The 16,580-nt window shown below is 46.2% G+C and overlaps 1 protein-coding gene across 5 annotated transcripts in view; it reads left to right on the forward strand.

Moving 5' to 3' along the window:
* The window catches only part of PALS2 (protein associated with LIN7 2, MAGUK p55 family member), a 59,570-nt gene that overhangs the window by 9,550 nt on the left and 33,440 nt on the right, over window positions 1–16,580 (forward strand). For 4 of the 5 annotated variants that reach the window (XM_074195493.1, XM_074195492.1, XM_074195491.1 and 1 more), the window contains one exon: window positions 1,721–1,806. The exons of the other annotated variant lie outside the window; for it this stretch is intronic. In XM_074195493.1, coding sequence (XP_074051594.1) covers window positions 1,761–1,806 — 46 coding nt within the window. In that variant the 5' untranslated portion in view covers window positions 1,721–1,760. The remainder of the gene's footprint in view (window positions 1–1,720; window positions 1,807–16,580) is intronic. 5 annotated transcript variants of the gene reach the window in all.

The following is a 16,580-nucleotide window of genomic DNA, read 5'->3' on the forward strand; positions in this document are numbered from 1 at the left end:
ATGGGTAAATAAGCGAGTTCACTTCTGCCTGCCTCAGTTTCCACAGCTGTAGAGGGGAGAGAAGCCCTTCTTTCACCTCCAACCAGGGCTGTTGTAAGCATCAGAGGAGATGAAATTTATAAAGCCCTCTGCTAAGGCTAGCATGTGTATTTAGAAACATCCCAATAGTGGCATTTAATTGTCATTTCAATGTAATTCTGGGAAGGGGGCCTCTGGGTGATCTTGTCAAGCTGACAGCTGAGGAGCCTGGGACACGAGAGGCCACCGAGCCCCAGGAGCCGTGTGGGAATGATGTCAAGGCTTCTGAAGCTCAGAATAACCGGAGGCTGCTGTACAGAGCTCAGGAAATTGGGAGTTTTGGGGTTCTTGAGCCAAAGGGATAGGAAGAGAAGCGGGGTAAAGGAGAAGAGGCAGAGCCAGCACCCCAGTTCTGATGGGGCATTTCCTTTTCTTTGGGCTGGAAAGACCTGGGTGGTAATGACTCAATCAACTGATCCCCCCCAATAAGGGGGAGTTGGGGCTGCCCAAAGAGGCTGTTAGAGACACAGGACATTCATTATCAAAAAGCGAGCCAAAGATAGAAGCAAGCGTCTGCCTGTCCTTCCCTGGCGAGGTCAGAGGCCTGAAGAGCTCGGCTTGCCAGGAGTAGGGAGAGTGTAGCCCCTCTGTCTCAGTAACCAAGTGTGCCAGCGCAGAGGCCAAGAAAGAAGTTTGGGTGAGGAGTGGAATTTATGTAGAATTTATGTCTGTATACGTGTGTGTGTGAGAATTGTAACAGGGTTGTAGCAAGACCTCTCTATTTGTGTCTCCTTTATTGTTTCTTTGGTGTATTTTCGGGTTTTAGGGCAGTGAGGTAGTGCAGGGAATAGATCACTGACTTTGGAGTTAGAAGGATGGGAGTTCAGATCCCACCTCAGACACTTGTCGCTGACTAGCTGTGTGACCTTGGGCAAGTCACTTCACCCTGATGGCCTCGCTTCCAGGGCCATCTCCAGTCCTGATTCCTATCTGGCCCCTGGACCCAGATGGCTTTGGAGGAGAGAGCGAGGCTGGTGACTTAGCGCAGCTCCGCCACTCATATACAAGCCACGTGCTCGTCCTGGCCTCACCTCCCTGACATCATGGCTTCTTTGAGAGTGAAGGCCAAACAGCACCAATTTTCTTTCATTGATGCACGTTTATTTCTTGCTCCTGTAACTGCCCCAGCCTGTCTCCCCAGGCTGCAGGAGGCCTTCCTTCCTTTTTCCTGATATCCAGGGGAGCAGGGGAACTTTCAGCCCCACCCCCCTTGCTTTCTCCCCAGCCCCTCTTTCTTTCTTGTCAAAGACTCCCAACCCCCGGCTCACTGGGGACACAGCTCTGCCTACTTGCCAGGTTCCTTTCTGCTCTCCTCTGAGGGCCCTCATCTCTTTGCAGTCTGTTGTAGTCAGACAACGCCAGCAGTAGGTCATTGAGTTTGAAAAGAGAGCCCCCTGCTTTATGGAGAGCCTGGGGTCCTCCAGGGAGCATCACATTTTCCTAATGGCCCTCCAGCCCACCTTCCTTCTCTTGTTGAATTCTGGGTCCACCTCAACCATTTCTCCATCTGTCACACATCCATAGGATGGACAAGAGCAATTGGTGGCCCGTTCAGATGGGCAGTAGGCATTCTTCATCCACGTGGTCCTTCCTGTGTGGATGGACAGGCCGAACTCCTCCTCTGATTGTAGCTCTCTTTCAGGGAGCTCTGCGACGTTCCTGGACTTGAGGTAACCTGCCCAATGTCAACAGAAATCCGGAGCACCTGGAAGACTTCACCTTTGACAGGTAATCCGCTCTCTGGGGTATGGACTTGGTACCCCACCTCCCACCTTGCTGCACTCCCCCCTCACTTGATGTCTTCATTCAAATGGTTATTGAACAAGCTTATTTCTGTTTTCCCAGAAATCCTCAATGATTTTTATTTATATCTGAGAGAAAGTGTGTTGGAAGACAAAGCGAATCAGATGCTTTGTTCTATTTGGCAGACACCGAGCATAGTGGGGTCTTTTAATCAGTAATGAAATGGTCAAGATGGGGTCCATGACCGAACATGGCTTACAGAGGATGCCTCTGTCAGAAACTGGCTGTACATCTCTGGCAGCATAGGCAGAGCAATGCGGATGCAGCAACTGGGGTTCTCGTGGCCAGCTTCAGAAGGTGAATGTGTTTCACACAACTTTGCTCTCTTCCCTTCTTTTGGATCCCTTCAACTTGACTGAGGGTCCCTAGGGGGTCCTCACCATGGGCAGCATCCAGCAGTCCTTTATGTCTCCTTACCCCATTCTAGCTTTTCCCTGTCTTAATGCTTTTGCTGCTTTCTCCATAAACACTTTCAGGATTGCAGTGTTAGGTCCAAGTCCAGTGGTGAAGGGAAAATAAATGTTATAATGAGTTTTGCAAATCTCTTCCATTTTTTTCCTCTGTCTTCTATCTTCATCTTTAAGTGCCCTTGAAATGACATTCCTGGTTGGATGTGTTATCAAACTTTTTCCAACTGGTTGAGCTTTCCCATGCTTCTCCCCACTCTACGAGACAATACTGCTCACAATTATCCATTACCCTAATGTATATAATTTACAAGTGAGTTTATATTCCAGTCTGGTATTCTCTTTGGTTGCCATCTCTCTTTGACATATTTGGCAAATTAGTCAGGACCCTGCTGCCTAAGGTACTTTGTGGACTCCTTGTGGAAGCTGGGTTCGAGTCCTCCCTGCAGGTGATTTAGACATGAAGCACTGCCTAGGTGTAAGTGCACTGAGCTAGGAGAGCAATAGATAGAAGATTCAGACGGTCTGTACTCTCTGGGAGACATGCCAAAGAGGAAATGCCCTCTCCCTGGGGCAGCTGCAAAGCTGATGGTGAGGTCTCCTCTTTGGGGTCACTTCCACTGACAAGTCTATCAGTTTCTGGTGTTGAAATCTTTGCCGGGGCCAAGGACTTGGTGGCTAGAACCTCCTTTGGGGTCTTCAGCAGCTAGGACCTCAGCCTAGCCAGGCTCAGGCTGCGTCTTCGCCAGAGGTGGCCGCATGGGCTCCAGCCTGCAAGGTGCTGAGTTGTCTGCACTGCAGTCCACAGGAAAATGGTGGTCAAGGTGAGGGCAGTGATTTGACTTGCTTGGCCAACATAGCCTTGGGGCTCTTCTTTAGATGCCCTGCCTCCACAGCCTTTTCTTCTTTATAAAATGGAAGGGTTCTTCTAGATGACCCCAAAGGTCCCTAAAAGCCCTTCAGTCGGAGGATCCTGTCACTTGTATTTTCTCCAACTCTGGATATCTGTATAAAGTTATGGTCACTGTTGATCTAATTTCTGTTGTCTTATTTTCCAATTTATATTGTCACTTGCCTGCTTAAATAGTTCAGGATTGCATTATTTCAATGCCTGCCATATCTTTTTCTCATTATTATTAGTTTTTCTTTTTTTTTTTTTTTACTAATTATGACCAAATGTTGATGGTGGTTAGAATGGTTGTGGTTCTACTTATGGTCCTTCGCCTCAAGATGATCATTTCAGTCTTCTGTGTTCCTGGAATGTCTCCTCCTGGCCATTTCTCACAAATCTGGTAGATGTAAACTCTAGAATCATGGTGCAGACACCTTATGACCTGGAGCCACCTTTCCTGGAAGACCATCCCCCCAGACATCTCTCAGCCGGGGATGACGTCCCTTCATCACGTTACTAAGGAAATATGGCTGCTTTTTGTTTAGTCATTTCAACTGTGTCCAATTTTTTTTTATTTAAAGCAATGGGGTTAAGTGACTTGCCCAGGGTCACACCGTTAAGTAATTCAGATTTGAAGTTCAGATTTGAACTCAGGTCCTCCTGACTTGAGGGCCGGTGCTCTATCCACTACACCACCTAGCTGCCCCTAGCTGCGTCCGATTTTTACAGCCCTAGTTGTTGTGTTCTTGGCAAAGACACAGGAGTGGTTTTCCCTTTCCTTCTCCAGTTCATTTTACAGCTGAGGAAACTGAGGCAAACAGGGTGAAATGACCTGCTCAGGGCCATAGTTCTAGGAACTGACTGGGGCCACTGTGCCACCTAGTTGTTGCCTTATTCTTGCTTTCATGGACTGTGCCTTCTGTTCATTCCTCATGTTGGATTTTTCTTTGCCTTTGTTCTTGGCTGACTGGGAAGCAAATCTTCAGGTACAAAGGGACCAAACTATAGGTGTGGCAAGTTGTGAACCTTTGTGTGGTGTCCTGTGGTGGAGTAGGGAGGGAGGGAATGCAAAGGGGCTCTCCAGCTGACCCCCCATCTGGTGGCGGTAGGCAGCCTCAGTGGCTCTTAGCCATCAGTCAGTCCCTGTACCGGCTCTACTGGCTACTCAGAGCAGCACTTGGTGAAGAGGGCTGAAACCCTTTTCTTTTCCCACGGAGCCCTTCTGTTCCCACATTGTCCCTGGACCCACCTTGGTGGTTTCTTCTGGACGGGGCATGAGCTCTCTAGAGAGCTTCTTACTAACTTGTGATTTGTCTGAAGTTTGTCAGGAGAGTTTTACTGGTTGTGATTTTTTGGTAAAGACCAATGTGGACCAAGATTCCATCACACGGTGCCCAGTCAACCTATTGGGGAGAGGTGCAAGTGCATCACTGTTCCTTGGCCCTCCCCAGGCAGCAGCGCCTCTGCTTTCCATGGTTGGCCCCCAGTGTTCTTAGCATAAGACTGCGATACTTGCTTTTCCATTTCCTTATAAGTTCTAAAATGGAAAAGAACTCAGGATTGATCTAGTCCATTCCTTTCTTCTTGTAGATGTAGAAACTGAAGCCCAAGGAGGTCAAATGACAAAACCTGGTAGTAGTGAAGTGTCAGAGGTGGGATTCAAACCCAGGTTCCCTTGTTTTACTTGTGCGTTGGAGAGAGAAACCCTAACATAACTGTGGGCTCTCCCAGCTGCTTGCTGTTTACACCATTGGTGGTGATGGTTATATGTCACATGAGGTGTCAAAGACCATGATGTTTTTATTCTTAAAGAAATTGTTTTTCCCTTTATTTATCAGAGTAATAATTCTAACTTCTCAAGAGAATAAAAAGGGGGAAAGTGCCTATTTCTTGGTATGTTTTCAATCTATCAATCATGACAGCATTTGATTTAAGAACGAACATCTTGATGTGGCAGCTGACATTGAACCATGCATTTTGCATTTGTCACAAGATGGATATTTGAGACAAATGTCATTTATTGAAAAAGTTTTTTTTGCATATGAAAATTGTTCTCAAAGGCCAATCTTACTTAGAACATGTTTGGATTTGCATAGTTCTATAAGAGCAGATAACAGAGATGGCCCCTCCACCTCATGCCCTGTTTTCAATTTTCCTTTAGTAAGGACTGGGGTTGGAAGGGTAGAAACCAACCCATCCTCTGGGAGCTGACATCTAAGAGGAGAAACCTTGTGCAGACGCCCTGCTGCGTGTCACTGTGTAAGCTGCAGCCCGGGGTTCTGGCAATGACTGGTTTTGCTGCAGCCTGGGCTCCTTGGGCTCCATCTCCTCTCTTGTCATTGTGGAGGCTCCTCTGAACCCTCTTCTGCTTCTTTTCTCGCTTCAGCTCCCATGGGTTTCATGATCTCTGGGAGTGGGGTTGGGGCCTTGCTCTAGCCTGGTCTAGGATTGAAGCCCTGGCTGCTGGGCACACCTTCTGACCTGCCTCTCCAGGGGCATCCCAAACTCTCTCTGTCCAAAACAGTCTAGCCCCTCAGCTTGACTGTTCTGTCTGGGTGTAGGATCCAGCTTCAGTGCCTCGACTCCCTGTTCTTCCCCTCTCTTTCCTCCATGACTTCTCTTGACTACCTCATCTCAGCCTCCATCCCTACCCAGTGTGTCCCCCTCCCCCCACTGAATATGCTGACCTCATGGATGGTGTCACCCCAGGGCCCTGCTTCCTCCCCTGCTACTGGGGGTTTTGGAGCAAGGACTGACTAGCTCAAGGGATCCCCAGTAAAGAGAAATAAGCCAGACACAAGGGTCTCCTAGTGGGGGAAATCCTCTTTTTTGGCTGGGGATGAAGATCTCCTGCTTCCTCTTTACTTGTCAGAGACCGTGTGAAATAAGAGCTCTACCCAGTGGTAGCTATAGCCCTCCCCCTTATTTTGTGGTATCTTTTACGCCTCTTCCTATGGGCATATCATACATATCATCATCAGCATCGTTATCAGTATTAATCAGCCATGTTTACACCGACTGTGAGCCTCCTCATCACCAGATAGGGAACCTGCAGATTAAAATTCATGCATTGAGAAATGGAAGGGACTTGGGTTCCTTGGAAATTGTGATGTGGTATGATGGATCTCCAGAGGGCATGGGTCTCTGCAAAGAGGATTGTCAAGCTTCTCAGCTCCAAATGCATCCGGCCTGTTCATCTCCTCTGGCCAACTTCTGGGATGGCTCCTGGCAACGTATCCCCCCCCCCCCCCGACTGAATCCAGCATGCAGTTGAATCTCACCATTCCAGTGGCTGGATCGGGGTCGCTCCATCAGCAGATACTGAACCATGGCTCCCAGGGAGACGCAGGCTTGGGTTCTCGCAAGCCTCTGATCCCAGCTTCTCACATGGATTATTCATTTCCTTTTTCTTCTGCAGTCTGGTTGATTCATTCACCATGGACTTGAGGCCCTGGGGTAGTTGGCACTCAGCGCATATTTTTTCCATATATGTGTCAAAGCTCTTTTGACCTAGGCACACCAGACAATACAATGCTCAGGGACCCTTTAAACAGTGGAATAACCAACATCAAAATGGGAGACACATGGCACTCAGACACTGGCTAAAGATTGTTTACAACCTGCGAGCTCAACGGAGAGGACAAAGTGTCGCCTAGTTGGGCTTGAGCAGGGAAAATGGGCATCAGCGTCTCCTGGGTCCGCGAATGAACTGGAAAGCGCCAAGTTTGGATTTGGACTTAGAAGTACATTTTAGTGAGTAGGCAAATTCACAAATGGTGAGGATCCCCTGTCTACTCTTCATTGCTGTGGATTTACCTGTTGGGATCATTGGAGCATGGGGGAGCCCAAGAGAGATGCAGCCTGTCTTCCAAGGTGTGGGGAGTATGGGAGTTAAGCGCAGGCCGACCTAGTGCTGCTTGCTTTTGCTTGATGTTGATCATGCACAAATTATTAGATGGTTTTCATCTATGGTTGCTTCTATCAGAGAGTGTTCTTACCTGCTTAAGAATTTGCAAAGAGTGATCTGAACTTGGAGAAAAGAGGTTTGAGATTGGTGTTTCAACTGACACTGACCTGTAAAATGAGGAATGAGTCTTATTTCTGGGGTGTGGGGATCGGCTCTTGTTTTTAGTCCTATGATAATAGAGCTGGAGGTCTAGCCTGGTCCCATGGTTTCACAAATGAGGAAATAGCCCTGCATCATAGAACAGAAGGAGGATTCCGGGATCCCACCAGACCATGGATCCAACGGGGACGTCACTTGAGTCCAGTTCAGCTGAACCTGGGGAAACCGTGGAGATCCAGGAAGCTAGCCTTCTCCAAATAAAAGATGACCTCCTGCACTGAGGACTTCCCTGCAAGAACAACTGGGGGGGGGGGGGGACTGACAATGGAATTGAATTTGCCCTTTTTTTCTCATTCACTTGTGCATAGATTTCTGCCCTTAGACAGTGATCACATTCAGCAGAAATTTCAATTTGCTATTGGAAGAAACTGTCTTCCAAATTAGCATCTCTTTTGATGTTCAGACCTGAACAATGGTTACTCCTGCCCACTCATACAAAAGAAAATTAAATTTTATCACTGTTATGACTAATGCTAATTTCCATTTATTAAGCACCATAAAATAATATACAGAAACAATGAATTAGACATGGTCTCTGCTGAATGGATTTATAATTTGAATAAGATGTAATAAATTAGGGAAAGGCTGGAAATGTAATTTAGGGAGAAGGAAACTACTTAGAGAAGTTAGTAAATCTAACACTTTGGTTTTTTTGACCTTTTCTTAAGAAGTTTGAGAAGCCAGGAAGTTTCAGGACCTTGTTCAAGCTTCTCTCCTCAGTTTCTTCCTCTCCCTCTCTCCTACACAAAAACCTTCAGTCAGACTTACCACGGGCATCCTTGCTTCTAATCCTCTTGGCTCATAACTTTACTTGATTGAAGGATTTCTTCTTCCTTGTGTCTGAGTCATGTCCTTTCTTTAACTTTCTACCTATAAACACTTCCTAGATAAAATCTTTCCTCTTGTCATCTGGGTCTGACTGGTCTGACCATGCCAGTCCCTGGGCAGCAAGGTCCACAGGCTTCCCTCCAGAGTCAAACACATACTCTTTTGTTGGTGGTGAAAACTCTTAACCCCTGTCACCTTCCTATCTTTCCAGTCTTCTTACTTCATCCTCATCAATACTGTTATTTATAACTCTTTTATTATTGATTAATGATCATTCTCATTATCCTCATGATGTCCCAATCATCTCAGCCTCCTTGGTTCTATTCTTATAGCTCTGAGTCTTCCATCTCTGAACCTGAGACTGTTTGCTGTCTCTCCCTCTAGTCTCCAGATCCCCTCTTTCACCATATCACCTCCTGTCTGTTCTTTAGAGGAGCTTCTCTGTCCACTGTCTCTTCCACTAGAATGGCAGCTCTTTGGGGGCAGGAGTTGGTTGGCTACTCTTCTGGCTGTGTCCTCCCCATGGGCTGATTGGTGACTGTTATTTCATGATTGGCTGCTAAGAACTGAACAATTTCTCCATTACTTGTTGAATCTAGACATTAAACTGACTTTTGCCACCCTGAACATTTAATGATGGGCTTTCCAGTGCGACCTGCTTCAAGAAAAGCAGCGAGAGGAGCCTCTGCTCCAGGGGCACGGCTGGGACCTTCCCATGGCAACAACGCCAGTGTTCCTTCTCCAGGGAACTTCTAGGGCCAGTTTGTTGTCCATTTATAGTCAGCATCTTTCCCAGATACTTGGATGGATTCTGAGCAGCTCACACCTGACTACAGGCAGGCTTTGTCCAGTTGGCATGGCCTCGAGGGTGCTCTGCGTTGGGGCAGGGCCTCGGCATGGGGAGTGGCAGGCTTCTTAACCTCTTCTGGAGGGAGGACTAAGAATATAAAAATGAAACCCGTAGTATTGCAGAGGACACCAATGCTAATTAAGTATAGTTAGCCCTCTAGAAGCTCCCTGCAGCTGACAGACTGATGCATAGGGAAGTCCCTTGGGTGCAGCTCTGTGACATAGAGGGACCCCCAGGCACTCTGCACACTTCCGGTTTAGTGCTTTGCTTCATTCCTATCAGGGTGGTTATGGGGGGAGCTCCAGCCTGGAGCATGGTGGGGACTGACCCCTCTGAAACAGCAGGTTTCAATACTGAACCCACCTCAGCAGGTTCTGGTTCTTTCCTCTGAGGCCAGGCAGAGCCAGGAGAAGGATCGCATTTTGGAAAGATCTCTAAGGTCTCTCTCTTCAGTGGGGTGCACCTTTCTCTCTAGCTTCTTCAGCCAGTCTCCAATGGGTGTGATTCTGAAGCCTTCCATCACTTTGGTCACTCTCTACCACAGATCCTAAAAAGACAGCGTGCAGCCCTGAGGTATGGTCTGGGGCAGGGCAGGGCCCAACCACACAGCCCACTCTACTCGCCCTCCATGGGCTTCCTTGAAGGCGATCTAAGATTGCATTCCTTTTTTTTGTCTGCCAAATCCTAATGTAAAAAGAAAGACAGTAGGGGCTAGTGTTGGGGCTGGGACCTACTGCTCCAAGGCTACCCTGGCTTTAGTGCAGCTGGCTCTGGCCACGTCTGGTCTCAGACTCAAAGCAACCCTCAGGTCCTGCCTATGACAGCATGGGGAGCATGGACAAGGACTTGGATGACCCAGAGGGTTGACCAGCCTGCACGGGAGGAGGGCATGTTGAAACCACAGGTTAGGACAAAAATCTCAAGAATCCCATTGAAGGGTTTCTTGCATCTTAGCAGGAATTCATGAGGAGGCAGAGAACCTCATTGTGGAGAGAGGGGATCCTTTTAGTTGATTTGCAGAGAAGACATCAGAGGTAAGGGGTTGAAAAATAGGAAGACCAAGATCAAGGGAGACATCGCAGGATTGCTCTAGTGCAAGTGAGGGGATGAGCAGTGGGGGACCAGGGGGTGTGGGAGGCTGGAAAGAGGGGGAGCTGGGGGGTGAGGGAGGCCGGGAAGGTGGCATTGACCAAAATAACTCAAAGATGGCAGGAAAGGCAATAGGCTGTAAAAGCAGGAGCCCAGGGAAGGAAGAGAGGTTGAGTATGAGTAAAAGGTTTTGGAGACAAGAAAACTCCCATTGGCCAAAGAGGTTAAATCATCTGTTGAAAGAAAGGGTGACGGTGCTATGCTGGGGTCTTGGAAAGGGAAAGGTTTGAAATGGTTTCGTGGAATGAAGCACTCATTTAGGCCAAGTGTTGGTTAGGCTTGTGCTTCATAAATTTAGATTTTTATATTTTCTCTGGCAGTGCCTGGGAGCCAGAAAGTAGGAGGGTGTATGTGTGTGAGAGAGAGAGAGAGAGAGAGAGAGAGTGTATGTGTACGTGTTTATGTGAATGTGTGTGTTGGGGAGTGAGGGGGGAATGTCATTAGCCAAGATTGACCTCAGAAAATAGAGGGAATAGGAGGTCTCTGGGCTAAGTAAAACCAGAGTGGGGAGACTGGGACAGGCCAAGGAGGAAATGGAGGTCATGCTGAGGGCTTAGCAGTGAAGGATGGGCGAGCTGGATGAATGGGCTGGAGAGTGACGAGGCTGGGGCTGATGAGGTCATTAGAGGACCCAAGTCTCCAACGATGTAGGTGACAGTGGCTCAACGAAGGGGGTCTGGGGGCCTGGCCTCCGGGAGTAGATGTCTTCAAATCTCTGAAATGATAATACAAGAAAACTCCTTTTCTTTGTACTTGGAGATGTCTGGATCATCTCTCTCAGGGCAGGCCGCCCTCTCCAGATGTTTGTTCTTCTCCTACCTTCATTTGTACCTATGATCCCCTCCATTGCCCTACTGACATTCCCATGGCAACCCTCTTTTCCTTCTCTCTTCCTTCATCAACTAGTAGGGAAGCCCCTTCCCCTACTCTGAGTTTTCAGCATGTCTTCCTAAACTAAAATATCAATGTCGGCAGTCACTTGCTTTTGCAAAGAAAGTTGTTCTTCTCTCTGATGCTTTCCCGTTGTTATTCCTGAGATATTTTAGCCAAGGTCTCATCTAAGTTATTCTTATGGGAGTTTAAGTTATCTTCTTTTGTAATTTCCTCACTGAAAGTTGAGATAAAATGAACCCATGTCACCCAGTTTTGCATTTTAAAAAGTCAAAATAATGCATCTCCGGCTTTTCCTTATAGGACCTAGTTTGGATCCTTGAATAATTTTCTTGGCCCTTTCTCAGACCCCTTCTAGACCAGGTAGCCCCAGACCGCCCAGCAGACGCTCTTGCTCTCCTCCCACTCCTCTTTTTAAATCACAGCTTTTCCGGACTCCGTTTTGCTCCCTCTCCTGCTGCCATCTTTCCCCGCTGTGGCTGGACCCGGGCAATCTCTCTCTGTTGCTGTGTGTAGAGTCAGCTTTTGCATATTTGGAGTGTTGCTTCTCTGTGGCCCACACCACACACCTGGGCTGGAGCAGAGAAGTCAACATTGTGTTTTTAACCCTCTGACTTTCTTTCTCCCTTTTGGTTCCGATTTCACATGGATTTTGCAGCCCAGCTGGAATAGTTAGGAAAAGGATTTTAAGCCAAGAATCTTAGAGCCTCCCACATCCCTGGCTCAGTCACTAGGAAAGACCTTTGAAATTAAAACAATGAATTCCTCTCCTCTCCCCAGCTTCTCCTTGCCAAATAATCCAGAATGCTGGGGCTAAAATAATCTTTCTCTTCCATGTTTGGATATTAATGCTTTGCCTCCCTGTCATCCTTCAAGTGAATTCTAAGCCCTGATTCGTGGGAAACTGTGTGGAGTCGGATCAGGGCTCAGCTCCTGCCTCAGACACCAGGGAGACCACCTGGGGGAGCATAAGACTTCATCCAATCTGGCCTCCTCGGGTGCTTAGAGGCATGCTTTCACCAAGCTGCTCTCTCTCGCCTTCTCCTCTTACCCATCTCAGGGTAAGATCAACAGAGGTAGATGAGACCTTAGGGGGCCCTAGGGGCCACTTAGGCCAAGCTCTTATTTCACAAAGAAGGAAGCAAAAACCTGGGAAGGAAGTGACCTCATGAAGTTCCTTTGGGAGTTACAGGGACAGAGAGGCCTTTTCACTCTTTCCCTCTGCTTTGCTCCCCCAATAAATGAAAATGGTTAGAATCCTTGGGGCTAGAGCTAGAAGGAGTTGTTAGGAATTGTTCCCTATCTTGCTCATGAAGGGGAGAGGGGTACTTAGTCCCATGTCTCCGATGAAGGAAGAGTTGTATAAACAACCTTGAACACCCAAGAAGGAGCAGGAGAGGTCACCTAACCCCAGAGGGTGCATTTGACAAGGTGGGTACAGCCTATGCCAGTAGGGTTGCTTGGCCCTGACCTCATAGAAGGCTAGAAGCCTGGCAGGAAGGGACCTTGGAAGGCCCCAGACCAACTGACCTGAGCAGAAGTGCCCCTTGGGGGGCAGCTAGGTGGTGCAGTGGATAAAGCCCCGGCCCTGGAGTCAGGAGTACCTGGGTTCAAATCCGATCTCAGACACTTAATAATTACCTAGCTGTGTGGCCTTGGGCAAGCCGCTTGACCCCATTTGCCTTGCAAAAACCTAAAAAAAAAAATAGTGCCTCTTGGCCTGGAGGGACCTGTGGCCCTGGTCTGTGGCATCCAGCCTAGGGTGCTGCCTCTGCACCATCTTGGGCTCTCCATCTGTCAAGAGAGGGATGGGAGGCTCTGGAAAGTTCTTCAGTCCTAGCTCTAGGGTCTCTGTGCCATGGATATGTCCACTCTGGATTTCATGGTCAGCCCTTGGGACCAAGCAGGCAATTGAGTCCTTGAAGATACTAGCTTATCTTACTAATTACCCACCTGGTTCTCTAGACTGGTCTGAGGGCATCATAGTCTGGAAACTGGCCAGCTGATCATGTCCTGCCTGGAAGGTGTGCTCAGAACTGACCTCAGAGGCAGAGGGATGAGCATCTATTAAACACCTCCTGGGTCCTGGGAATTGTGCTAAGAGCTTTCAGGCCTATGTGACCCTATTCATGCAATATGAACTCCTGGTGGGGGGGTGGGGAAGGACTCCTGGGGTTTACCATTTTGCCATTCTTGCACACACTGGGAGCCATCTAGATCCTTGAACTCTCTAAAAGGAAGTATTGGGGGGGAAATAAGTCTGAGGAAGTACCCACAGGAACTGATGGGGGAAACCAAGAGGAGAGCAGCAAGGGTCAGAAGAGAAGAAGCTGAACAGAACTCAGATTGGACGGGAGACCTCTCAGGCCCACGGGTGCAGAGGAGCCAGGGTGAAAGCCTTCTTAGAGTTGGTGTTGTCTTAGAACTTTTCTACAGTTGTGACTCCAGCAACTGCACAAGGCCCCAAAAAACAAGATTTTTTTGGTAAATTTGGAGACTTCGTCAACTCTTTGCCTTTTCAAGAAGTACCTGGGAGCCCAGCTTTCTTCTAGTTTCATTTAAAACTGGTTATGATTTCATCTGCTCCAGCAAAAGGCCAGTGGTTGGTCTAAAAGCTGTGATTTGTCTCACTCTCTGACCCCCTCCTACCCACCTACTCTAGTGACTGGAGAAGTTGAAGAGGATGCACTGAACCACCTGCCATTTTAAATTATTCTTTGTTTCCTGGGTTGATGTGGCTGAAGAATTTTCCATTAGGGTAGACTGCTGGTGAAACATCTCTCCATGATTTCATCTGCTCATTCTTAAAAGAGAGATGCCATTTCTGAAGTCTTTTTGCCATGCTACATCTTGCCAGAGCTTATGCATTGTCAACTGGCAGAACCTTTGAGAACCCCAAGTGGCCTGGGCACCATGATGAGACATTGGAAAAGGTCTTTATGGGATCTTGGTTCAGTGTCATTGTAGGAAAAAGAGGAAGATGGGGCAAAAGATGGGAAAATTTGGAGACCCAAGACTTGCATTTTTACTAGAGCTTCTTGCCTCTAAATCTTGAAGATTTTCTTTAAAAAAAAAAAAAAGATAGACACTAGATGGTGAGCACCAGATAATGCAAGTGAATTTGACTCTTAATAGTAACAAACTTTTTTGACCTGAAAATTATTTTTAAGTTTGGATTCTCTACACAGTGAGATAATGTATGTGTCAGAATTAATCATGATTTATAACAAATGAGAACAAAGAATCAGAAAAAAGTAGGATTAAAAAATAGAAGAATGATTAGGATTAGAGTTAGGATAGATAGGATTGAAAAATTGAGCCTTGAGTTATTGGAAGACTATTAAAACATCAAAAATGTGAGATGGAAAAACAAATTTCATATAAAGCAATTATACTATCATGTACATCAATTATAAGAATTTGATCTGTAAGTTAAACTAGCATAAACTGACTAAAAGGGACCACTAAACGATGCATAAGGTTCCCTGCAGTCAGTACATTGACTTACTCACATCCTAGCATTATCTGTGTTCTATTGTAGTTTTATTTATTTTGTTAAATATTTAGAAACAGTGTTTTAATGTGGCTCAATAAAGGCAAGTCAAATGATTGACTAGAGAGAAGCAATGGTGAGGAGTAAAATGAATTTAAAGAAAACTTGGGCAAATTATCCAGCTAGGTAAAAATGTAAAGAAGACCACACACAGGAAAAAAAAGTGGAAAAGATTTGCAAAAAATATTTCTTAAGCCTCTTTTTAAAAAAAATTACTTTGACCATTGAGAGTGGAAGAAACTCTTCACTTGACTTGTCATGTTCTGGTACCTAAAGAACAGAAGACTGGAAGAGCATCCAGATGGGACCAGTTTGTAGAGGGGATGCCTGTACTGGGGATAGACAGTGGAGGTGGGAAGTAAGCCTTGAGAGACTGATAGACAGAATATCCGAAGAGGCACAGGGACATGGGGAGTGGGGGGGGGAGAGAGGGGGGGGGGGGGGGAGAGAGAGAGAGAGAGAGAGAGAGTGTGTTTTAAAACCCAAGAGAATATCAGTAAACATCAACATTTATACTGACTTGTCTGTGCCAGATCTTGATGAGAGTCATCTAAAGATGAATTGAGGGCATTCCTAAAGAAGGTATAGTAGGGAACAAGCAGGTTCTGTAAATCATATTTAACAATTATCTACGTCATTGGTGTCTCATAATTGATTAAATGATATAAAGAATGTAAGATCACATTACATTGCACTTAATTTTTAATAACAACTTATTTTTTATTCTGTAGAAGAAAAAATGTGCCATTAATGATGATTTTTCAATGTGATGTCTCACATCCATATGTCAAGATAATTCACTTGAAAGTTTTGCCAATGTCTATATTAATCTGAATAATACTGAATGAGAATAACAACAAAACCTAAAGATGGGGAGATGGCTACTTGCCAAAGGTGTTCATGTGGTAATGGAAAGATCAGCACAGAATCCAGGCCTACAGGGATTTTTTGGTGGATGAAGAGGTCTTCCAGATACTCCCGTTGGCAGCTAACATTGTGCTGCAGAACTTTCTGGAAGAAATCTCTGGGAGTCATTTCCTTCCAAGAAGGTAAAGGAAAAAAAATCGCATGGGTTTCAGCATACATCTGAATGAACACCCCTGTAGACCTTATCTAAAAGTGTGTATATTTGGGAAAGCCAAATCAGAAGAGAGATGTGCTGGGCCCAGAGTCAGAAATGAGGAGGAGACTGAATTATCTTCACTACCCTTGTACTGAGCCCATAGCTTCCAAAGAAAGAGTTTTCCAGTGTGACTGTGAGACCTAGACACCATCTTCCTCAAAAGACCTGACTGTGAGCTTAGCCCAGAGGGCAAAAGAGAAAAGTCTCAGATCATTTTCTAGAATAGATATGTTAAGACATATGTGCTCCAGAGTGCTACCTGTACCAGACTGAAATGTAAGTGAGAGTTTCAAAAAGAAATAAAAAGTAAATAGAACATGATGTGTTTCAGTTGTGTCTGACTCTTTGTGATCATCATCATCCTCTGCCATCCCTTTTGCCTTTTGCCTTCACTCTTTTCCAACATTAGGATCTTTTCAGTGAGTATTAGCTTCTCATTTTGTGGCCAAAGCATTTCAGCTTCAGTATTTGACTTTCCATTGAGAAGTCTGAATTAATTTCTTTAAATATTAACTGGTTTGATCTCCTTGCTGTCCAAGGGATTCTCAGAAATCTTCAGCAAAATTCAAAACAGATTCTGCAGTATTTGACTTTTCTTATAGTTGAATTCTCACAGCCATACATTGTTCCTGGAAAACTCATAGCTTTGACTCTACAGTATTTTGCAACATTCTACTGACAAGGTGACATTTTTGCTTTTCCGAATGCTGCCCAGATTTGCCCTAACTTTCCTTTGAAGGACCAGGCGTCTTTGAATTTCATGGCTGCAGTGACCATCAGGGATTCTTGAGCCAGGAACTTGAAGTTTAACGCTGCTTCCATGTCTTCTCCCTCTCTTTGCCAGAAAGTGATAGGACCTGTTTCCAAGATCTTAGAATAT

The sequence above is a fragment of the Macrotis lagotis genome, chromosome 7, assembly GCF_037893015.1.
Source record: "Macrotis lagotis isolate mMagLag1 chromosome 7, bilby.v1.9.chrom.fasta, whole genome shotgun sequence".
Classification (NCBI taxonomy): domain Eukaryota; kingdom Metazoa; phylum Chordata; class Mammalia; order Peramelemorphia; family Peramelidae; genus Macrotis; species Macrotis lagotis.